The sequence below is a fragment of the Phyllobates terribilis genome, unplaced genomic scaffold (assembly GCF_046119375.1).
Source record: "Phyllobates terribilis strain yellow unplaced genomic scaffold, ASM4611937v1 Scaffold_7__3_contigs__length_470593459, whole genome shotgun sequence".
Taxonomy (NCBI): Eukaryota; Metazoa; Chordata; class Amphibia; order Anura; family Dendrobatidae; genus Phyllobates; species Phyllobates terribilis.
The window spans coordinates 420,200,717-420,226,262 of NW_027362767.1; the positions used below are offsets into that span (position 1 = coordinate 420,200,717).

The window sequence follows — 25,546 nt, forward strand, 5'->3', positions numbered from 1 at the left end:
GCACTTTTTGGCAATTTTGGAAAATCATTTTATATATGAAAAAACAATGGTATGATTGAAGTGAGAGTTTATAACATTTCTAAGCGTGCCAATCATTAATTTTCACAATGCTCAGGCAAAAAAAGACGTAAAGATCTTGCATTGTATTTAACTAATTAAAATAATTTTTACTTGAAACTACTAATTTGGTGAAAAGAATCCAAATTTTCCAATCTATTGTATGTTGTTGACCTGTATGACTAAACCATGTTTGTTCTATGTAGAACCTACAATGCCTACTGTGCCGTGGTATGGATTTCTTCTCATCGCTTTGGCTGCTTCAATTATTGTACCTGCCCTGCTATGTATATACTGCCTGGTAAGTCTTTTATTAACTCTATCAATAAAGCTTTATATTGGCATGGTTTAAAATATGTAACACAATATTGTAGAAGTTTTACAGATGGTTGCTTCTTTTTACAAACCTTAAGGCAAACTTTACTATAGACAAGATACGACAAGTGTCACGCAAGGTGTGGGAAAGACTGAGTGCAACATGAAGGGATGAGGGGAAGGTAGCCCGAACACTAGGGAAAGGGGGAGTGAAGACCCCTAGACAGATCTAATATCACCTTGCCTATCATACCGTCCCTATATAGGTTCTGCACCTGTCGCCGAACAGGAAAACTAATCCCTGTATATCCCTAGAGCTAGGCCCTAGATAGGGAGGGGGGTGGGAACTGGTCAGGCCCCACTACAAACTAAAGACAACAAGGGAGGCAAACAAATGGAAAACTTAGCTTGAGCAGACACAAGAGAGATAACACCAAACGTCCTCCAAGGGCACTAGAGAAGAAGCTAACTGACTGCTATAGCTCCAAGCCTGCACAAGGGAAAATGGAAATATCACCGGTGACTCCCTGAAGTAAAGATTTTTTAAACTCACAGACCAGGATGTGTCAATCGGAGCAGGAGGGAGGTTGCCAGTGGGTCCTAATGGAAGAAGGATTAAGAAGGCGTCTGCAATGCAGTTACCTTCTGCAGCCAGATCCAGAGTGACTGTCTGTTACACCTGACACACCTGTGACACCATGGGACTGCATAGTAAGGCTACAGTGGGGAAAGAGGTATTTAGTCAGCCACCAATTGTGCAAGTTCTCCCACTTAAAAAGATGAGAGAGGCCTGTAATTGACAACATAGGTAGACCTCAACTATGAGAGACAAAATGAGAAAACAAATCCTGAAAATCACATCGTCTGATTTGGAAAGAAATTTTTTTCAAATTTCTTTCTCTTGATCTGGGGCTCCACACAAGATCTCACCCTGTGGGGTCAAAATGATTTTGAGAACAGTGAGCAAAAATCCCAGAACCACACAGGGAGACCTAGTGAATGACCTGCAGAGAGCTGGGACCAACGTTACACAGGCTACCATCAGTACCAGAGGTGTCCCCCTGCTTAAGCCATAACATGTCTGGGCCCGTCTGAAGTTTGCTTCAGACGCCCCCTCAGAAGAAGCACTCGCGAAACGGCGTCATCGGGGTGGTTCCCTACTAGCTCTCTCCTCTGGCAAGTAATATATCCTTACTCTTGGACTTTCTATATACATTCTATATATACTTGTATTCTTATATGTTCAACCTTCTTTCTTTTGAAGCATTAAGACTTATCATTGTGTCTAAGCTAATCTTATTACCTGGTCACCTTATTTTTACGTATGAGTATTCTCTATATGCACTAGCATCTTACACTTACTACGTATGAATATCCTCTATATGCACTAGCACCTTACATAATTAAGGATTTATTACTAATGCTATTTCTCAGTACATATGCCCTTGTTAGGTATGAATGTCCTCTATTTTGCACTAGCACTTTATATTTTTAAAGGATCTATTACTAATGTGAATTTTGAGCACATGTATTTGCATTGCTTATGATTGTAATTTGTAAGGGGATATACTCCTACCTAAACATTGGATTTATTACTATCATTATTTGGTTCAGTGAGCTATTTTGTAGGGAACTCAAGGGTTCCTGCTTTTTTAGCAATTTTTATTTTTTGTTAATCTTTTATATGTATACCCTAATAAAATCATATTTTTAATTATGAGTTTTATGCTTTCCGGTTAAAGCTGCACTTATTTGTGGCAGTTCTTGTGTCTTTAGTGTACTATTGGGAAAGTATACCGGGACCGTTGTGGTTTATATTAAGCCATAACATGTCTGGGCCCGTCTGAAGTTTGCTAGAGAGCATTTGGATGATCCAGAAGAGCATTGGGTGAATGTCATATGGTCAGATGAAACCAAAGTAAAACTGTTTGGTAGAAACACAACTTGGCGTGTTTGGAGGAGAAAGAATGCTGAGCTGCATCCAAAGAACACCATACCTACTGTGAAGCATGAAGGTGGCAACATCATGCTTTGGGGCTGTTTCTCTGCCAAGGGACCAGGACGACTGATCCGTGTACATGAAAGAATTAATGGGGCCATGTATCGTGAGATTTTGAGTGCAAACCTCCTTCTATTAGCAAGGGCATTGAAGATGAAACGTGGCTGGGTCATTCAGCATGACAATGATCCCAAGCACACTGCCAGGGCAATGAAGGAGTGGCTTCGTAAGAAGCATTTCAAGGTCCTGGAGAGTAGTGTTGAGCCACCCCCGTAGTGTTCGAGTTCTGTTCGGTTCGTCGAACACCCGTGTGTTCGCCGAACTGTTCGTCGAACTGTTCGTCGAACACCTTCGAACACCGTTAAAACCAATGGCAGGCAAACAAAAACACATAGAAACACATAGAAAACACCTTCAAAGGTGTCCAAAAGCTGACAAACTGCTCAGAAGACACAACTAACACATGGAAAAGTGACAAGTACATATAGTCATGCGAAAAGAAAAGAGGTGGAGGAGTAAAAGGAGGGGTAGACACAGATATAGGCATGTCATGCCCTTCTAAAGTCCAAAAAGCGAGAAGCCGACACGGCCAGTCCGCTCCTGCCCGTGCCACCTCCGTGTCGCCGGGTTTGTGCCAGAGCCGCGGTGAACCCTGATGGCCAGCCCCCCTCTCCCAATACTGGTGCCTGTCCGCTGGTGGGTCGAGTGAGCCCCCCTGTGGTGGAGGCAGCTCTAAGCTTTTTAATTTAAATTGTCTCTCTAATTTGAATGAATACACTTTAAATCCATTTACAAGGATCTATTGGAGGGCAAGTCTCATGCCAGCAGCCGCGTAATTCCAGCTCCAGTAGCGTCCACTAAAGCTGCTGCAGTTAAAAAGCTTTTATAAGGATCGAGCTCGGCTGTCCACCGCAAGGCATCCTACTGCCAGTCCCAGCCCCTATGCCTTGGGGTGCCTCCTGATGCTCTTCACTGAGTATCCCATGGTCCCGAAGCATTTCCTTTGAAAAAATTAAGTGTCTAAACTACAGGTGGTGTAGCTTGCTTAACAGCCGGGATAATCCGCTGACTAGCAAACACTGCTACTAGGCACAAAGTATTTCCTGGGCTAGATGCAGTTAAAAATTTGTAATTAGATACTCTCGTTGGATGCTGAGAAAGCATTCCATAGAGTCTCCTGGCACGCCATATATGATTCTCTTAAAAAGCTTGGGGTAGGGGTCTAGGGGACCCTTTTATAGCCAAAATCACGGCCCTGTATCGCAATACATCACCTAGGCTGAAGATAAATGGAACTGTAGCACCCTGAGGGCTCGGTTGCTACAGACGTATTGCACCTCACCCAGAGGTGTGATATCTCACTCTCAGGTAAGGATGGAGTGTGGATCAGGACCCCGACACCTGCATGCATTACACCACATTGCCGTGGGGCAGGGCGACCAATATGCCCCTGAGATGGGCACGACAGTCCCTGTCCCTGGCTGGAGTGGGGGGAGGGAACACTGAGGAAGGGGAACCCTGTAGTGCAGGAGCAGGGAGGAAGCAGTTCCTGGGTGCATTGAGAAGGAAGTATAAAAGGTGGGCACCATCTTAGTTCAGTGCAGAGAAGCCTGAGCAGAAGTGAGAGGGAGCAGGGGCTCTGCATGAGCTCTGCTCCAGAGGCGGGCCTAGTAACAGAGGCCCAGGCCTGGAAGAGGGAGAAGGAAGGAAGAGGAGCAGAGAAGGCTCCAGGAACGAGGAATGAAGGGATCCCAGGGGTGCGGACGGGCGAGTCGCCACCGCACGCCCGAATCCACCTGCGTGGAGGGGTCAGGCCAAACGGGGGAGACCGGTCCCCGAACTAGTGGAGGCAGGAAACGACCCTCAGCTAGAAACCGGAGGCTCTGACATTTTATGTGGCGCAGCCCCTCGCTAAACCCGCTAGGAAGGCACCACATAGGGTCAGGGAAACTGGCGCCAAGTTTACCAAGAGGAGGCCCGAGGCAGCCGGACAGAAGTGTTGGTAAGAAAGGCCAGACAAAGGACACACAAAGGGGGTCCTGTGAAGTGCTCTAAAGTTATCTGGGAGTTGTCTGAGCCCCTCACCTGGTGAGCACAGTACGACGTGGGCAGCCGTTACCTGCAGACGTGGTCTGGATAATAAGAACTGTGAGTAAAGGCCCTGGACTGCATCACTGACTCCGTGTCGTTACTGCTGCTGCCCTGCACCATCACCCTCATCCTCCGCATACACTGCCCTGAGGCTATACTCCTCCCGTGGGGAGTTATGCTACGCTCTGCTGCACCCACAACACCAGCCTCAGCGGTCTGCCCTGTAGCGGCGGTTCACTCTGACCGCAATCCACGGGTGGCGTAGTCGGACATTTAAACATCAAAACCACATAAATAGTTCCGCCACTGGTTTGACCGCCCTGAGCCACGGAACTGGGTCGCCGCCACGAAGACTACAACCACCAGCATCCACCAAAAAGGGTCCGGCTCCGGGTGTCCCAAGGCCCAGGGGGTGCGTCAGAACATTTTCATCACCTTTCACAATCACCAATGGGACAAGGCAGGGATGTCCTCTGTCCCCTCTCTTATACATCCTAGTGACGGAGCACCTGCTCTCATCAATTCGCCATAACCCCAATATTAGGTGGATTGAGGTGGGAGGCACCGAGTACAAGTGCTCTCTATTTGCTGATGATGTCCTAGTATATATCACTCAATCACATATATCCATCCATGCTGTTATGGCTGAAATAGATCACTTTGTTACATGGTAAAATTTTAAAATCAATGCAGCGAAGTCTGAGGCCCTCGATGTCTCCCTCCCCAAATCCATATAGGATTCCATCCAGTCCAACTTTCCCTTTGCCTGGCCCTCACAGGGTATCAAATACTTAGGAATTCCTATTCATAGAGACCTCTCCCATCTATGTTATCTTAATTTTGGGCCCTTTATTGAACAATTCCATACAGACCACGGTTGGCAAGTTAGAACTGTAAGATTCACTACGTGAACCGCTGGTGTTTTGTGGAAAAGCACATGTACACCGCGTTCCAAATTATTATGCAAAAAGTGTTTAGGAGTGATAAGGGAAGAATTTGTTTGTTTGTCAGTTAAACTCATTGATGGTGATGTGTGTCAGGGCTCTTTATATCACTGTAAGCAATTGCAGACACCTGTGCTAATTAGTTTGGCAGGTGTGTCCAATGAAAGGCAAGACTACTTAAGAAGGCTCTCTCACATTATTAAGCAGCCTACATTTTCTGCCAAAATGGGAAAGAAAAAGGATGTGTCGGCTGCTGTGAAGCAACAAATTGTGGAGTGTTTAGGTCAAGGCATGACTACAATCAACATTGTGCGATGATCAGGATGAAGTGTCTTGGCAATCAAGAAGTATGTAGCTGATTCACAGTACACACGTGTGCGTGCTGATAAGGGCAAATTGAGGACTCTTTCCTACAGGCAATTACGTCAGGTTGAAAGAGCAGCAGCAAAAAAGCCTTGTCATAGCAGCAGACAAGTTTTTGAAGCTGCTTGTGCCTCCAACGTCCCCCGAACAACAAGATGCAGGGTCCTTCAGAGGTTTGCAGCTGTGCATACGCCATCCTGTCGACCTCCTCTATCCACTTCACACAAGCAGAAACGGCTCCAGTGGGCCAAACATTACATGAAGACTGATTTCAAAACTGTTTTGTTCACGGATGAGTGCCGTGCAGCGCTCAATGGTCCAGATGGATGGAGTGGAGGATGGCTGGTTGATGGACACCCCACGCAAACACGGCTACAGCGCCAACAAGGAGGAGGTGGAGTAATGTTTTGGGCTGGAATCATGGGGAGAGAGATTGTCGGCCCCTTTAGGATCCCTGAAGGCGCTAAAGATGAACTCCATAATGTATGTGGATTTTCTCAAACAGCACTTCCTGCCATGGTTCAAGAAGAAGAACCGTGTATTTCACAGCAAGATCATTTTTCTGCATGATAATGCACCATCTCATGCTGCACATAAAACATCTGCATCTCTGGCTGATATGGGCATAAAAGGGGACAAACTTATGGTGTGACCCCCATGCTCCCCTGACCTCTACCCCATTCCGAACCTTTGGAGCATCATTAAAAGGAGTGTCTATGATGGCGGGAGGCAGTTCACATCTAAGCAACAGCTCTGGGAGGGTATTCTGTCCTCATGCAAAACAATTGAAGCAGAAATCATCCAAAACCTGACAAATTCAATGGACGAGAGAGTTCAGAAGCTCCTTTCGAACAAGGGGTCCTATGTGAAAATGTAACATCACCTAGAATAAAGTTTTGAGTTGAAACCTGTTTGATTTCAGTTTCTAACAACCTGCTAATGATTATAATTTCAAAAATGACCATTTTTTTGGTCTTTATTAAAATGAAAAGGTTGATCGAAAAGTTTGGGGGATCTAAGAGTGTGGCAACCCAGTAGTCATGATTACTTCGAATTCTGACAATATGAGGGTCATGCTGCAGGTAGTGCAGCAAGAAGGCACTTATGTGTCTTGCGCATCTCGGAGCCCCAAAATTATTTTCCGGGCTAGATGCAGCTAAAAATTATTTTTAATTTTAAATCTGGTGGAGCTTATTATAGATGGCCTAATAGGATCAGTGCTGCACACTGCTACAAAGCCCAAATTATTTTCCAGTCAAGATACAGATAAACATGATTAGTAATTTGAAAGCTTAAAACGTTTGGTAGGGTGATTTTAACCAATCATCAAGCTTTTACTCTCCCCAGGATGACACAGGGGTAGAAAAGTCGTTTCGGATCCATGATTTGTTCATCTTTATGAACGTGAGTCTGTCTACATTATCAGTGGAGAGCCGCGTGCGCTTATCTGTCAGCACACCACCAGCAGCGCTGAACACACGTTCAGACAGAACGCTGGCTGCGGGGCATGACAAGATCTCCAAGGCGTAAGTGGCTAGCTTCGGCCATTTATCCAGATTGGAAGCCCAAAAAGAGCAAGGGTCCAGTGACACAGTCGTGGCTTCAATGTTTACTTGGAGATACTCCTGTACCATCGTCTCTAGGCGTTGACTATATGTCAGACTTCTTGTCTCCTGTGGCCTTGCAAAGGATGGGCTAAAAAAGTGGTGAAATGATTCCGCAAAATTGATGTTACCAGCAGATACTGTGGTTCTGTTACGGTTTGAGTGCTGAACACTTGACGGTCCCACGGTTGGCAAGTTGGAACTGTGAGATTCACTACGTGCACCACTGGTATTTTGTGGAAAAGCACATGTAAGATTCTGCAACAGTCTCTGCTGATACTCCTGCATGCGTGCATCCCTTTCTATGGCAGGATTAATTTCTGCAAATTTACTTTTGTACCGGGGATCTAACAGTGTGGCAACCCAGTAGTCAGGATTATTTCTAATTCTCACAATTCGAGGGTCATGTTGCAGGTAGTGCAGCAAGAAGGCACTCATGTGTGTTGCGCATCCAGGAGCACCAAGTCCCTGTTGTGTTGGTGGCGAGGTAACAATCATGCTTCCTTCCTCTGTCCTCTCCCCCCAACCTCGCACAACAGAAATGTGATCAAGGTCTCCCTCATCTGATGAGTCTTCCATCAGTTCGTCCTCCACTTCTTCCTGGGCTCCTGCACCTTCCTCACTAGTTTGGCTGCTACCATGCGCCCTGGTAAAACCATCTCCCCCACCCTCACATGCCTGCCGCCTTGGTGCTGCCGACCTTCTGGACCTTGCAGATGTTAGCCCTTCCGCATACAACTCCTCCTCCTCTACTTCCTCCACCTCCTCTTGTGCCACCACCTGACTCCGAATTCTGTTTAACATGTGCTCCAGCATGAAAATCACCAGAATAGTCATGCTGATAATGGCATCGTCAGCACTAAACATCTTCGTCGCCATTTCAAAACTGTGCAGAAGGGTGCATAGGTCCCTGATCTGAGACCACTCCTCCAGCGTGATTTGCCCCACCTCTGAATCTCGTTGGCCCAGGCTATACGTCAGAACGTATTGCACCAGGGCTTGTCGGTGCTGCCACAGTCGCTGCAACATGTGCAGAGTTGAATTCCACCGGGTAGGCACATCGCATTTTAGCCGGTGAAGTGGCAGGCCCAACGACTTCTGTAGAGATGTAAGTCGCTGAGCTGCGGGATGCGAACGGCGGAAGTGAGCACACAGCGACCGTGCCCTCTGCAGAAGGCCATCTAGTCTGGGATAGTGGGCTAAAAATTGCTGGACAACCAGGTTCAACACGTGAGCCATACAAGGCACGTGTGTGACATTGCCCCGGCGAAGGGCCGCACCCAGGTTTGCAGCATTGTCGCACACGGCCTTCCCTGGTTTCAGGTCCAGTGGAGACAACCATTCATGAAATTGGTTCTCCAGAGCTGACCACAACTCCTCAGCTGTGTGACTCACATTTCCCAGACATTTCAATGTAAAAACCGCCTGATGACGTTGAGCCCTACTGCCAGCATAGTAAGGAGGTGTGCAGGATCCCTTCTGCGCAGTTAGAAAGCTTGTGGCATGATCAGACAGGCTTTGGGTGCAGGTGGAAGACCGAGAGGAGGTTGAGGAGGCAGAAGCAGTGGAGGAACTTTGACATAAAGAGGATTGACGCACAACTCGTGGGGACGGCAAGACTTGGACAGCAGCCCCTTGTCCTGCTGTCACCATAGTTACCCAGTGCCCAGTCAGCGACATGTAACGCCCCTGTCCATGCCTACTCGTCCAAGTGTCTGTGGTGAAATGCACCCTGTCACACACAGAGTTTCTCAAAGAAGCGGTGATGTTGTGTGCGACATGCTGGTGGAGCGCAGGCACACCTTTCTTTGAGAAGTAGTGCCGACTGGGAATCTGGTACTGGGGCGCTGCGACGGACATAAGTTCTCGAAAATCCTCTGTGTCCACCAGGCGGAAAGGCAGCATTTCTGTAGCCAAGAGCTTGCAGATGGTGAAATTCAACCTCTTAGCTTTCTCATGGCTAGGAGGAAATGGTCTTTTACTTGTCCACATCTGAGGGACCGAGGGCTGGCTATTGTGCTTAGACGGGGTTGATAAGGGTGTCCCCGGCAAACTGCCGGTCTGTGAGGAAGATGCAGGCGGACATGTTAGGTTGCCTTCATCCAAAGGTGGTGCTATCGATGTCGGACAGCGCTCAACACCAGCTGGTGTTACCACCTCCAAAGAAAATGATGACCTGCCAATCACGCTGGCTGTTGCGGGTAAAGAGGTGGCAGGTCTGCGCCCCAAAACAGGTGTGACTGCTGTCCCCCCAGTCACAGAGGATGAAGAGGCCGCGGATGCACAAGATATGGCAGACGGTGGTTGGCCCGGCTGGCTAGGCCGCATTGTAGCACACTGAGCTTCCCACTGCAACTTATGCTTCATGTCCATGTGCCGGTTCATGCATGAAGTACTCAAACTATGTATTTTTTGGCCTCTACTTAGCTTTTGCTGACAAATATTACAGATAACACGAGTTGGGTCATCTTTATCGATCTGAAAAAATGCCCAGGCTATGCAAGGCTTAGCACCCATGCGACCTGAAGAGCCACCACGACTTGTGGTGAGAGGCAGAGTTGTGTTTGAGGATGCAGTTGTTGACGTGCTTCCAGTACTACGTCTCTGTCCAGGAAGGCGCAACCTGACCTCGTCGTCACTAGCATCTTCCTCCACCTCCTCTGCTGACCTCATCTCTTGGCTGACTGTGGGTTGACAGTAAGTGGGATCTCCGACCTCATCATCATCACCCTGTGCGTTATCACACCCGTCGTCCTCAGAGCCAACCTGTTCCTGCCCTGACAAAAAACTAAAGTTGTCGCTCCAATCAGGTATTTGAGTCTTATCATCATCTTCCTCATTGTCTCCACCAACAGGAGTTACAGTTTGGGAATGAGGGTCTACATTATGGTCAGAACCTTCTGCGTCTGGTCCTGGATCCGACTCATAAAGATTCTGGGAATCAGTGCAGATCATTTCCTCATCTGGATTCACAGAAGCGCTGGAGTCGACCTCTGATTCCCAGGCTATATATGAGTAAACAGCTCTGCAGACTCAACCATCTGTTCTACCTCATACTCAGACGGGCAGCTGGAGATTTGGGAGCTGTGAGGAAGCAAGTGCGATTTGGGTGACACCTTTGAGGACTGGAGTATTTGTGATGTTGAAGTTGATGTGGAGGAGAGCCCACTTAGAGGAGCACTTGATATCCGTTGAAGCACCTGCTGTTTTTGTGCCTCATCTGGAATTTGTAGCGATTGGCGTGGCTGTAAGAAAGGGATCTTATCACATTGTCCGCTAAAAGAAGTAGACATTTTAGCTTGGCTGGAAGATGGTCTTTCTTCTGCAGATGTTACTGTTGCTTTAACACCTACCCCACGGACACCTTTTTTCCCCTTCCCAACACGCCTATTCCCCTTTCCACCAGCAGCAGGCCTTTTTCCACTCATTTTGGTGGTTAACTAATTCACAACTCTGGAGTTGTTTGCACAAAAAAACAATGGATGGTAACCGAGCAGAGCTGAGTGGCCAAACTGTGGTATTAGGCCAAAACTATTGGCTGGGTTAGATGCAGAAAAAAATTATTTTCAATTTGCAACCTGATGGAGGTCAGTATAGATGGACTAATACAACAAGTCCCGCACACAGCTAGAAGCCCAAATATTTTTTCAGAGGTACTGTAGATGCAGATAAAAATTAGTTTTAATTTGCAACCTGATGGAGGTCAGTATAGATGGACTAATAGAGAAAGTCTGACACACTACTAGAAGGCCAAATATTTTTTCAGAGGTAGATGCAGAAAAAAATATATTCAGTTTGCAACCTGATGGAGGTCAGTATAGATGGACTAATACAACAAGTCCCACACACTGCTAGAAGCCCAAATATTTTTTCAGAGGTACTGTAGATGCAGATAAAAATTAGTTTTAATTTGCAACCTGATGGAGGTCAGTATAGATGGACTAATAGAGAAAGTCCGACACACTACTAGAAGGCCAAATATTTTTTCAGAGGTAGATGCAGAAAAAAATATATTCAGTTTGCAACCTGATGGAGGTCAGTATAGATGGACTAATACAACAAGTCCCACACACTGCTAGAAGCCCAAATATTTTTTCAGAGGTACTGTAGATGCAGATAAAAATTATTTTTAATTTGCAACCTGATGGAGGTCAGTATAGATGGACTAATAGAGAAAGTCCGACACACTACTAGAAGGCCAAATATTTTTTCAGAGGTAGATGCAGAAAAAAATATATTCAGTTTGCAACCTGATGGAGGTCAGTATAGATGGACTAATAGAACAAGTCCCGCACACTGCTAGAAGCCCAAATATTTTTTCAGAGGTACTGTAGATGCAGATAAAAATTAGTTTTAATTTGCAACCTGATGGAGGTTAGTATAGATGGACTAATAGAGAAAGTCCGACACACTACTAGAAGGCCAAATATTTTTTCAGAGGTAGATGCAGAAAAAAATATATTCAGTTTGCAACCTGATGGAGGTCAGTATAGATGGACTAATACAACAAGTCCCGCACACAGCTAGAAGCCCAAATATTTTTTCAGAGGTACTGTAGATGCAGATAAAAATTATTTTTAATTTGCAACCTGATGGAGGTCAGTATAGATGGACTAATAGAGAAAGTCCGACACACTACTAGAAGGCCAAATATTTTTTCAGAGGTAGATGCAGAAAAAAATATATTCAGTTTGCAACCTGATGGAGGTCAGTATAGATGGACTAATAGAACAAGTCCCGCACACTGCTAGAAGCCCAAATATTTTTTCAGAGGTACTGTAGATGCAGATAAAAATTAGTTTTAATTTGCAACCTGATGGAGGTCAGTATAGATGGACTAATAGAGAAAGTCCGACACACTACTAGAAGGCCAAATATTTTTTCAGAGGTAGATGCAGAAAAAAATATATTCAGTTTGCAACCTGATGGAGGTCAGTATAGATGGACTAATACAACAAGTCCCACACACTGCTAGAAGCCCAAATATTTTTTCAGAGGTACTGTAGATGCAGATAAAAATTAGTTTTAATTTGCAACCTGATGGAGGTCAGTATAGACGGACTAATAGAATGATGCTATGCCCAAAAGATTTTACTTCACTAGGTGCAGTAAAAAAATTGGTATTCTATACACAGGTGGTATATCTTGCAACACAGATAGGCTACTCCACTGACTAACACACTCTGCAATAGGCCAAAAAGGATTAGCTTTGCTAGATTCAGCCAAATGCTGTGAAAAAAACTTGCACAGCACTGGCACAGACCTGCCTGGCAAAAACTGATAGGAACTGATGTAACCTAGTCCTGAAAAGGACTCCAATTACATTTTGTCTTTACTCCCACAACCTATCTATTTAAGAGCACAGACCTCCCTGATAAAAGTCGTAGGAAATGCTGTAACCTAGTCCTTAAAAGGACTGCAATCACAACTATTCCCTACTCCCAAGCTATCTGTATATTTGTGCGAAAATTGGCTTGAAATTAACAAGGTATAGCGCACACAGCAACAGCGGTGCCGTCTAACACGCAGCTGCAGCAGTGAGAAAATGGTGGCGACGGGGAAAATGGCTTGGTCTTATAGGGCAAGGACATGTGACATACACTGCCAATGACACATGCCCTTGCTTGGGTGAAAAAAAGCACTTCGCTCCGTGTGTGCGCTGCTGATAGGCTGACAGATTGCACCTCCCCACTGTAAATGCGGGAAAGAGAAAAAAAAATGGAGATCTTCATTGTTCCTGCAGAGATCCATCCCCTGCCCCTCCCCCCACCCCGCTGTACACTCAAACTGCGTATTAACATTAATTTTCATCATTACTGAGAAAAAAATCCAGTTATGATTTTGGTGCACGAACAGTTATCGAACATAACCTCGAACAGCCGAATTTTTCTCAAATTGTTCATGTTCGCCGAACGGCTCGAACACCGCCCAAAACAGCTCGAATTTGAGATTGGCGAACAGTTCGAGTAGAACAACGCTCATCTCTACTGGAGAGGCCTGGCCAGTCTCCAGATCTAGACCCTATAGAAAACCTTTGGAGGGTGTTGAAAGTCCATGTTGCCCAGCGACAGCCCCAAAACATCACTGCTCTAGAGGAAATCTGCATGGAGGAATGGGCCAACATACCAGCAATAGTGTGTGCCAACCTTGTGAAGACTTACAGAAAGTGTTTGACCTCTGTCATTGCCAACAAAGGATATATAACAAAGTATTGAGATGAGCTTTTGTAATTGACCAAATACTTATTTTGCACCAAAATTTGAAAAAAATTCTTTCCAAATCAGACAATGTGATTTTCAGAATTTGTTTTCTCATTTTATCTCTCATAGTTGAGGTCTACCTATGATGTCTATTACAGGCCTCTCTCATCTTTTTAAGTGGGAGAACTTGCACAATTGGTGGCTGACTAAATACTTTTTTTTTCTTAAAAATAGGTGGCACAGTAAACACTGTGTTCGCGATTAATCATTGCATTTGCGCCTGTTTTTTTCTAGCTTTGCATCTTTCTTTGTTTGAACCCTATTCATTATTCCATTTGTACCTTTTTTAAAGTCTATTTTATTTGTGCTCGCCTGCTTTTTGTTTTTTATCACTTTGTGGGCGGAGTTTAGTGACTCCAGATTGTTTTGCTTGATTCATCAATTACGACTTTTTATATTGTCACAAAATTTGGTGAAATTTCAGCCTAGCCTGACTTGCCTCCCCTCTCTGGTGTGTTTTTGAGTATGCCTGAATAATTTTGGTGCAATTATTGGAGCCAAAAGTTGAAAAAGTAGTTGAAGACAGGAAAAAAGACCATTTTTTTCATTTGCACCAAATTCATCAATTGCGTTCTCCATTTTGCTGAATTTTGCCCCAAAAATGTCAACTAATACCGCAAGACAGAAAAGGAAAGTGACTTAAAAAAAAGCCGCAAATGATGAATCAAGGGCCTGTGAGTCTAGATTGTTGAGTTTTCTCAAGTTGGGAGTTTCCTTGATCACCTGCTTCCTGATTGCTGGATACCCCAACTGATCAATTCTCCATATTCACATGTTGGCAGTGACATGATCCAGAGTCTGTATGACTATGTGCTACATATTTCCTTTTTGTAGGGTTCTGGTGTGGCCGATATCTGTAGTCATGTTGCAAGAGTCTTACACTGACTTAAAGTCCCCCTCCACCATTGGAGAAAAGTCAGCTGAATGCCCTGATTTTGATTGAAATGGTCTCCAAGTAAGGAATATGGAGGTCTCTCAACTTTCCCCTGACAGATGATGTCTGGGAAGAGAATGATCAAGCCTGTTCTATTTTAATTGCCGAATCTCTTTCTTTGGCATGAAGATAAGCCTTTATCAGAGGAGTCTGGCATCAGCTCTCTCAAAGAAAACCCAGGAGAGCTCAGCCCTCCAGTGTACCGAGGAGTCAGAAGTAGTGTTGAGCGAGTATGTTCTATTAACCCTTTCACCGAGTATGCTCGGGCCGAGCTCTGAGTATTTACAGCTGCTCGATGATAAGGTTAAATCGCTTCCGTGTGCATGATTTGCGACTGTTTGACAGTTTTACTACATGTGAGGAATGTCTATTTCTTACGCATTCCTCACATGTAATAAAGCTGTCAAACAGTTGCAAATCATGCACACGGGAGCGATTTAACCATATCACCGAGTAGCTGTAAATGCTCAGAGCTCGGCCCGAGCATACTCGGACAGAACATACTCGCTCAACCCTAGAATCAGAAGAGATAGCTGTTAACTCAATGAAAGCTATGTCATGTAGAGTGACATGTAAACATTTCGGAACCCCTGGTCAGTATTACTATTATTGTGAAGAATTAAGCAAGTTGAAGATGAAATTATCTCTAAAAGGTCTAAAGTTAAAGAGGACACATTTCCTTTGTTTTTTTGGAACAAAAAATATATATTTTCATCTGTTGCATTTTAAAAATGCCAAAAAAGAAAATGGGATGGTGCAAAATTTTGGGCACCCTGCATGATTAGCAGCTAGCAACACCCCCTTTTGCAAGTATCACAGCTTATAAACGCTTTTTGCAGCCAGACAAGAGTCTTTCATTTCTTTTTTGAGGCATTTTCATCCATTCTTCCTTAGAAAATTCTTCCAGTTCTGTGAGATTCCTGGGTCTTCTTGCATGTGCTGCTATTTTGAGGTTTAGCCACAGATTGTCAATGATGTTCGGATCAGGGGACTGTGAGGGCCATTGTAAAACTTCAGCTTATATCTTTTGAGGTCGTCTACTGTGGATTTTGACATGTGTTTAGGATCATTATCCATTTGTAGAAGCCATCCTCTTTTCAACTTCAGATTTTTTACAGATGGTGTTATGTTTGCATCAAAAATTTGTTCAAATTTCATTGAATCCATTCTTCCCTCTACCCATGAAATGTTCTCCGTGCCATTGGCTACAACACAATCCCAAACCATATTTGATCTACCCCCATTCTTAATGGTCAGCGAGATGTTCTTTTCCTGGAATTTTGTGCCCTTTTTTCTCCACACATACCATTGATCATTGTGGCCAAAGAGTTCTATTTTAACCTCATCGGTCCACAGGATTTGACCTCCACTGTTCCTGGTAACTGCCATTTCTTAATCACATTTCGATCTGAGGAATGGGCAACTTGAAAATGCTTTGCTTCTTATAGCCTTCTCCTGCTTTGTGGCCTCCGCCATTTTCAGAGTGCTTGACAGCTGATTAGAAGAACCCATGGCTGCTGGTATTTGGCACAAGGTTAGAGGAGGCTGGGTTTTTATAAAGCTGTGAAATTTACACCTGACCTTTCCTAACGATGGTAGAGAACAAGTCATAACCCTAACAGGCTAATTAAGGTCTGACACCTTAGTCAAAGATATCGGAGCACACAAATCTCCAAGGGTGCCCAAAATTTTGCATCTGCACATCCTCTTTTTTTGTAAATTTTAAAATGTAAAAAAATGACAATATATATATATTTTGCCTAAAATACAAAGGAAATGTGTCATCTTTACTAGTGATGAGCGAACGCACTCGCCACTACTCGCTACTCGCCCTAGCATCATGGTGCTCGAGATGCTCGGCGAGTATTTCCGGGTTGCTCAGGCGGGAACTCGGGTCCCCTCCCTGCATGTTTGGCGCTCTTTACAGAGCCAATGCACATGCAGGGATTGCCTGCCATGCAGTGTAATGCTGTAGCCATGTTGGTTGTGGCATTACAGTGATTGGCTAGCCGCACAGCGTCATCAGGTCTATATAAGACCTGGCGCCACCATGCTCGTCACAGTCACTCCGGATCAGACAGTGTAGGGAGAGCTGCTGCTGTGTCAGGGAGAGATTTAATCGTGTATTAGGTAGTGTAGGGAGAAAAAGCGTACATTACACATATCCATCTTCACAAACAGTCGTTTTGAGGACTAACTAATCCATCTGCAGAGATATCAGGCAGACAGTGTGTATTGGCAGGCAGGGTATATAACAGACTGCAGTGCACATAGGACAAGAGGCTCCATTCCAGTTCTGCCTTCTGCTGCTGTTATATTTATAGAAATAGGCCCAGGTCTCAGGGGCCAGGAATAATTTTTTTTGCATCTTAATCCTCATAATTTGCTTAAAAGGCAATCCAGAGAACACGTTTTTTCTGCGCCATTTGCTTGTTGGCACTGCAGAATACAGCCAGGTCCTTTCCATATTACAGCGCTAAAAATCCAGCTATTTAAAACTGTGTTTTCTCCGTCACACGGATCACAAATACGTTTTCAGAAAATACTGCCATTTCTGGCCTGCATTAAATTTTTTTTTCAGTGTGTCAGCAAAGTTTTTGACACTGGTTTGCTGTTCAAAATAGTTACCTACAGGCCAGGTATTTAAAACTGTGTTTTCTCTGTCAAACGGCTCACATATAAGTTTGTTCCAAACTCAGTCATTTGTAGTGCGCGTGGAAGATACTGTCCTCCATTTAAAATGGGCAAGGCACGTGGCAAGGGACGGGGAACTGGACGTGATGGTAATGGTGCATGCAGAGGCTGAGGACAAGGCTGTGGGCAAGCCGAAATTGTGCCACAACAAACACCCACATCTTCTCGCCTGATCTTCCTGTCCCAATTTCTAGGGGATCGCAGCACACCACTATTGAACCCAGAGCAGTGTCAAAAGGTTCTTGGTTGGATAGCGGATAATGCTTCCAGTCACTTAGCTACCACCACCACCACCCTGTCTTCCACACGGTCAAGTCTCAGTAGCCGTGAGTCTGGACGGCATATTCCTCACCCTGATCCTCCTTCCTCCCACCATGCCGAGTACCCAGAGACAACTGATCCCACACTTGGACACTCTGAAGAGCTGTTCACTTTTCCATTTATAGATTCGGGCCACTCGCCCGGTACACTTGAAGCGGGGCAAGAGGAGATCGCGTGTAGCGATGCCCAAATATTTGAGCAGCCACGGTCACACGAAGGTGACGGTGGGAAAGTGTCACAAGAGGTGGACGATGATGAGACACAATTGCCAGAAAGTCAGGAGGAGGACCAGGGTGCGGAAGTGGAAGACGAGGTGGTGGACGATATAGTAACTGACCCAACCTGGCAGGAGGACATGCAGAGCAAGGACAGCAGCACACAGTGGGAGGGAGGGAGAGCACCCCAACAGGCAGGAAGAAGCAGTGTGGAGGCCGCAGACAGAAGGCAGGCAGCCGTTCCCCGTAACACCAACGCGAAGGAAGTTGCCAGTACAACTGTTAGGTCTTCCCGAGTCTGGTTGTTTTTTAAAAGACTCTGCTGATAACCCCAAAAAAGCCATTTGCACCACCTGCCAGGCCATCATCATCAGGGGTGGAAAAACGACAAGCCTGACCAACACCAGCATGATCAGGCACATGGCGGCAAAGCACCCGACTTTGTGGGCCGAACCCCGGGGTCCAGGAACAGTGTCTGCGGGTAGCACCATTGCTTCTTCCTCTGTTGTGGATGCAAGCCAATACCCTGTCCATGGTGCATGCGAAGATGCCTCCTGCCCTGCACCTGTCGTTGCACACTCTCAAATAGCAGCATTAGGAAGCACATCCATGTTCTTGTCCAAGCGCAGCGTTCAGTTGTCCATACCACAGTCCTTGGAACGCAAGCGCAAATATGCAGCCAACGCCCCACAGGCCACACTACTAAATTCTAACATTTCACGACTGCTTGCGCTCGAAATGTTGCCTTTAGGCTCGTGGAGACAGAAGCATTCCGCAACCTGCTGGCGGTGGCCGTCCCTTGTTACTTGGTCCCCAGCCGCCACTATTTCTTCCGGTGTGCCGTCCCCGCATAACACAAGCACGTGTCCCAAAACATTAGCCGTGCTCTCAACAACACAGTTACCGGCAAAGTCCACCTAACCACGGACACGTGGACAAGTGCTTGTGGGCAGGGAAGGTACATCTCGCTGATGGCACAATGGGTTAACATAGTGAAAGCCAGGACCCAGTCGGACCTTGGGATGGAACACGTCCTCCCGACGCCAAGGATTGTGGGCCCTAGGTCAATCAGGGTTGCCCCAATGGTCTACAGCTCCTGCACCTCAGCCTCCTCCTCCTCTTCAGCCTCCATCTCCAAAATTACCACATCAGTCACAAGCTGGAAGCACTGCAGCACTGCCTCGGCCAAGCGGCAACAGGCTGTGCAGAAGCTAATATGCTTAGGTGACAAACCGCAAAATGCTGAAGAGTTGTGGACAGCTCTAAAAGAGAAGGTAGATCTGTGGCTCACACCGCTGAACCTATAGCCAGGCATGGTCGTGTGTGACAGTGGCCAGAACCTGGTGGGGGCTCTGAGGCAAGGCGAGCTCACACACGTACCATGCCAGGCCCATGTGCTTAACCTCATGGTTCAGCAGTCTCTCAAATCCTATCCGGAGCTGCCGGATGTGCTTGTTAAAGTACGCCGCCTGTGTGCCCATTTTAGAAAGTCAGCTACAGCGTCCGCCGCCCGTGCAGTGTTTCAGCAGATTTGCAGCTTCCGGCTCACAGACTGGTGTGTGATGTCCCCACGCGTTGAAACTCTACACTGCAGATGTTAGGAAGGATTTGTGTGCAGAAGAGGGCAGTTGTTGAGTACCAGCGTCAACAAGGCCGTCGGTATTCAGTTTAGACTCCACACATAAGACCTCAGGAGTGGACATGGATTTCAGACATATGTACTGTCCTCCAAAACTTTGAGGACTCCACCAAGATGGTGAGCGGCGATGACGCCATAATTAGCATCACCATTCCGCTTCTCTGTCTTCTGCTCACAATGAAAGAGGATGCATTGCAGGCAGAGCACGATGAGATGGAGCCAGGAACCATACAGGGTGATTACACACAGCCAAGCCTCATCTCATCCCAATGTGGATTAGGTGACAATGAGGAAGAGGAGGAGGAGGAGGAAGGACAGGAGCTAGTTTCATGCACTATAGATGGTACTACCTGCACAGCTGTCATACCGTCTGTTCAGTGTGGATGGCCAGAGGACAGAGAGGAGGAGGAGGAGGAGAGCATGGTCAGTCATCCTCTTGGTGAGGACACGGAAGTCTTGCCTGTTAGTAGTCTGGCACGCATGGCTGAGTTTATGTTATGCTGCCTTTCTCATGACCCTCGCATTCTCAAAATTTTTGGTGACAGCCATTACTGGTTGGTGACACTTCTAGACCCACGTTACAAGGAGAACTTTATATCTCTTATTCCTGAGGCGGACAGGTCTACAAAAATGGGGCTGTACCAGAAGGTCCTTGTTGCGGAACTATTAAAAAAATTCCCATCTGAAAACGCTGGCGGCAGAGGGCAAACTTCGTTGGACAACCAAGGAGTACAGGCGAGAGAGACACAACTTCAATCCAGCAGAGGCAGGGGAACACTGTGAAAGTTCTGGGAGAGTTTTCTCAGACCCTCCCATCTGACAGGCCCTGAGGCGTGGGGTACTCTCACAAGGAGTGCAAAGTTTGGGAAGATGCTGAGCGAGTACCTTGCTGACCGTACCAACGTCCTCCGTGATTCCGCTGTGCCTTATAATTATTGGGTATCCAAGCTGGATACGTGGAATGAACTGGCTCTCTATGCCTTGGAGGTTCTGGCCTGCCCTGCCGCCAGCGTTTTGTCAGAGTGGGTTTTTAGTGCCGCTGGTGGAATTATAACTGATAAGCGCATCCGCCTGTCAACTGAAAATGCTGACAGGCAGACTCTTATAAAAATGAACAAGGGCTGGATTGCGCCAGACTTCTCAACACCACCGAATGATAGCAGCGTAACATAAACTCAAATCCAGTGTCTTTTCTTAAGAGGTGTATTCCAATGCACCTTTTCACACCCACTCATGGGTATATGCTTCCTGATTTTGGCTATGTGCTCTTGTCCTCCTCCTTCTCCTCATCCTTCACCACCATATCACCAGGGTGACCGTGGTCCGTGATGCAACACCCACCTAATTTTTTAAAGGGTACTTATGATGCCCGTAAAAAAAAATTTTTACACAGTATGTTCATGTGTACCCCCCAGGGGTAGATGTTTGTCAGCTCATACACTTAGTGCATAGGCATTACAAGTATAGGAGGCCCGCTTTTTTATGAGGCCCTCCTCCATATTTCTTCCAAGGGGCATTGAAGTGCCCCCAAATTTTTGGCAGCCCTTGCATTCACTACATAGGCCAACACTATGGGAGACTCTCTCCTTTCTAATGGGAATTTGTCGTTACTGTGGCCCTGCTCTGTGTGTCTTTAAATTCTTAGTGGGGTATTTCCTAAACCTGTCAGCCGTTGAACTCACTGCATACCCTATAACTGTATAGCATACTCTCTCCTTTCTAATGGGAACATGTCGTACCTTGTTACTGTGGCCCTGCTCCATGTGTCTTTAAATTCTTAGTGGGGTATTTCCTAAACCTGTCAGCCGTTGAACTCACTGCATACCATATAACTGTATAGCAGACTCTCTCCTTTCTAATGGGAACATGTCGCACCTTGTTACTGTGGCCCTGATATGTGTGTCTTTAAATTCTTAGTGGGTTTTTTCCTAAAATTATCACCCGTTGGACTCACTGCATAACCTATAACTGTATAGCAGACTCTCTCCTTTCTAATGGGAACATGTCGTATCTTGTTACGGTGGCCCTGATCTATGTGTCTTTAAATTCTTAGTGGGGTTTTTCCCAAATTTTGGCAGCCCTTGCAGTCACAGCATGGGCAATACCACTTATAGGAGACCCACTCCTTTATAATGGGAACATTTTTTTTACTGAGACCCTCCTCTATGTCTCTTCAAAGAGGTATTGGGTTGCGTCCAAATTTTTGGCAGCCCTTGCAGTCACTGGATATGCAATAACAGTATAGGAGACCCACTTGTTAATAATGGGAACAACAAAGCATAGCCGGCTGATGGCTCTCTAACAATAGCTAGGGCCGTCTGCTGGCCTTTTAAGAATAGTAAGGGCTGTCTGATGTCCCTATAAAAATAGGCTTTATGACTTTCAGAGTCTCTCCATCATAAATAAAACAGGATGAATCTGATGATGTGTCACACACCACATTGCCAACTAAGGTTGTAAAATGTTAAAATGACATTTCCCAGTGAATGCATTTGTCTTAAAAAAAAAATTAAAAAATGCAAAACAATAGGATCTTTCTTTAGTATAAAAAACAGCGTCACCAATTTAACAACAATGTAATCACATTGTTCAGCTCATGCACTTCCTCCTCCATCTCCGAAATGACAACATCAGTCACAAGCTGACAGCACTGCTGCACTGCCTTGGCCAAGCGGCAACAGGCTGTGCTGAAGATAACATGCCTAATGCTTAATTGACAAACCGCCCAGCGCTGTGGAGTTGTTGAAAGCTGTAACACAGCAGCCTGATCTGTGGCTCTTACCGCTGAACATACAGCCAGGCATGGTCATGTGTGACAATGGGCAGAACCCGGTGATGGAGAAATGACAGCCAGAGTAGATACGGTTTCCCTCTATGCCAGTCCTTTCACCAAGCTAAAGAATATGGCTGTGGTGAAATACAACTCCCACTGAGAAGCTGTTTCAGATTGAAAAACATTGTGCCCACCAGAGGATTTGACTCTGAGGGCTAACCTTTCTCCCCCGCTCAAGAGCCCCATAGCAGCTGAAAATTTAGCGCTATCATGAGCTTTCCTGAGGTAGGAGCCAAGGCACACCAGAGGATTCTCTGGTGGGACCGTCCAACCCTGCTGAGAAGCAGTCCTGGCTAAGAAAAGTGTGTGGGAAGGTTCCTGGACACGCTATGGCTGCTTTTTTAATGTGGATCGGCCATGCTTATGCATGTTATTTTTCAAACCGCATTACAGATCAGGCCATTGTCCAACTCTGTATTCAAGAAATTAAATGCGCAAAGAAAGATGTGTGTGTGTCAAAGCACCACTGACAAGGGCGAGTTGATGTTGGACAGGCTGACATTGCTTCTGCAACAAGCTGCATTACAGGACTTCCTCTGAGAAATTACATGCAGGGTAGATAGGGTTTCCCTCTATGCCAGTCCTTTCACCGAGCAAAATACAAGTGTCAGCGAAAAAAAAGTTGTGGACTGGCTCCGTACCGTCCCTGGCCACATTCACCTGTCCACGTGTTTGTGGTTAGGCGGTCCTTCCCAGTAAGTGCACTGGGGGGGGCACAGGTAATGTTGTGGGACCCGTGCTTGTGGAAGGCAGAGGCGATACCGGGAAATATAGTGGCGGCTGGGGACCGAGTATGGACACCCGGCCGCCGCCGCCGGCATGAGGTTGTGAAAAGCTTCCGCCTCCACAAGCTTAAAAGGCCATATTTCAAGAGCAAAAAGCTGCCCAGAAATCTGACAGTTTAGTGTTGCAGCCTGTGGGTGGGTGAGTGGCTGGCTGCATACTTGCACTTGCATTCCAAGTAACAGAAAACTAAGCAGATGGTGGCCTCTATCATCATCATGGCCTCACCTCGGCACTATGAACTCTCCTGAAGGAGAAGCCAGGGCCCGCCGGAGGAGTCTCCGGTTCTCTGGTGGGTCCATCCAACCCTGCCGAAAAGCAGCCCTGGCTAAGAAAAGTGTGGGGGAAGGTTCTCGGACACTCTATTGCTGCTTTTTTAATGTGGATCGGCCATGCTTATGCATGTTATTTCTCAAACCGCATTACAGATCAGGCCATTGTCCAACTCTGTTTTCAAGAAATTAAATGCGCAAAGAAAGATGTGTGTGTGTCAAAGCACCACCAACAAGTGCGAGTTGATGTTGGACGGGCTGCAATTGCTTCGGCAACAAGCTGCATTACAGGACTTCCTGTGAGAAATGACATGCAGGGTAGATAGGGTTTCCCTCTATGCCAGTCCTTTCACCGAGCTAAATACAACTCTCAGCAAAAAAAAGTTGTGGACTGGCTCCGTACCGTCCCTGGCCACATTCACCTGTCCACGTGTTTGTGGTTAGGTGGTCCTCCCCAGTAAGTGCACTGGGGAGGGCACAGGTAATGTTGTGGGACCCGTGCTTGTGGAAGGCAGAGGAGATACCGGGAAATATAGTGGCGGCGCGGGAACAAGTATGGACACCCAGCCGCCGCCGGCATGAGGTTGTGAAAAGCTTCCGCCTCTATGAGCTTAATAGGCCACATTTCAAGTGCAAGCAGCTGTCAAAATTTGGCAGTATAGTATTGCACCCTGTGGGTGGGTGGCTGGCTGGCTGACTGCATACTTGCTCTTGCATTCCAAGGAATGGGGTAGGGACAACTTAACGCTGCAGTGGGACAAGGACATGGACGGTGATTGTTGCAAGTCTGCAACGACAGGTGCATTGCGGGAGACATCTTCGCATGCACCAAGGATCACTCATGATGGGCACACTTTAAGGCAGTGACCTGGAAGTCAGAGATGCTTCCAGAGGTCTTCCCCATTCTGTTCCCATGTCTTTTCAGCACTATATGCATGTGTCTGATGATGTGTCACACACCACATGGCCAGATAAGATTGTAAAATGTTAAAATGACATTTCCTGGTGAATGCATTTGTCTTGGTTGAAAGCAATGCAAAAGTGCAAAAACGCATCAAAACCGCAACGTGTGAACATAGCCCAAGGTGTGGAGGAGTATTTTTGGTTATTTATTTTGCCTTCTATACAAGTCATTACCCTGGAAAGGATGTTCCTTAATATATTTCCCAGGAAAATCCATTTTGGTTTCGTTTTTGTATGTTTTATTGTCCGTAAAAGTGGCGTAATACTCTGACAACGTTGTTAACAGCAGTGAACTGGGAGTCAGAAATGCTTCCAGGGGTCTTCCCCATGCTGTTCCCATGTCATTTGAGCACTGTTCCCATTGATTTGGGCAATTTTTAGGCCCTCTGCAGACCGCCGGGGGGAGCTGCCTGAAAAATGCTCGAGTTTCGCATAGACTTACATTGGGCTCATTGCTCGGGTCGAGCACCCTAGTATTCCAATTTGCTTGACCTGAGCAACGAGTACCCGAGCATTATAGTGCTCTCTCATCACTAATCTTTACCTTTAGTCCTTTTAGAAATCATTTCATCTTCACCTTGCTTAACTGTTCACAATAACAATAAATTTAACCAGGGGTGCCCAAACTTTTTCATGCCACTGTATGGACAGCTTTATAGTTACCTCCTGTTGATGGCAGAGAAGAAGATAGGTAAATGTTTTTCGCAGCAATCATTGCCTAGCCCGTGCTACCGGTTACACCATCTAGCATCTGTCTCCTCAAGAAGAACCAGTATCATGGGGTCTGTTGGCTTAGAAACATAGTATGAAGCAACCTGTTACATGTTAGTTAAATTAATTACTCTGACAATGACATTCTCTCTTCAATTCACAGATCATAAAGTATAGTAAATTCCATGGGGTGGCCAATTTCACAGAACCAAGCTTCACATGTTAATTGTACAGTGGAATGTGCACCAGGAGCGACCCAACAATAATTGGAGCAACAACAGAAGGAGTAACCATTGAGACTTCATAGCCTCATTATCACCATGTCTGCTCGTCCAAACTGAAATAAAGATTCTTCAAAAGGTTTTTCAGAAAGTTGGGGGGGTTTGATCCCCAGGAACTTGATGATTAGCAGATCAGAAAGAGCTGAACTATTGTAATAACTATAGCCAATTTCAGATGTGCTACTTCTGTAATGATCATTGACCAAGCCTCAACATTCAAGCCCATTGACTCTACTAGTGTAACATCCCTGGCAGCGTGCTTGCATA

At 46.0% G+C, this 25,546-nt stretch overlaps 1 protein-coding gene across 1 annotated transcript in view; it reads left to right on the forward strand.

Moving 5' to 3' along the window:
- Positions 1-25,285, forward strand: part of LOC141155124 (uncharacterized) — a 153,984-nt gene extending 128,699 nt beyond the window's left edge. Inside the window, exons 24-25 of the mRNA XM_073641796.1 lie at positions 264-358; positions 25,162-25,285. Of these exons, the coding sequence (XP_073497897.1) occupies positions 264-358; positions 25,162-25,224 (158 nt within the window). The 3' untranslated portion in view covers positions 25,225-25,285. The remainder of the gene's footprint in view (positions 1-263; positions 359-25,161) is intronic.
- Positions 25,286-25,546: the final 261 nt, after the last annotated feature.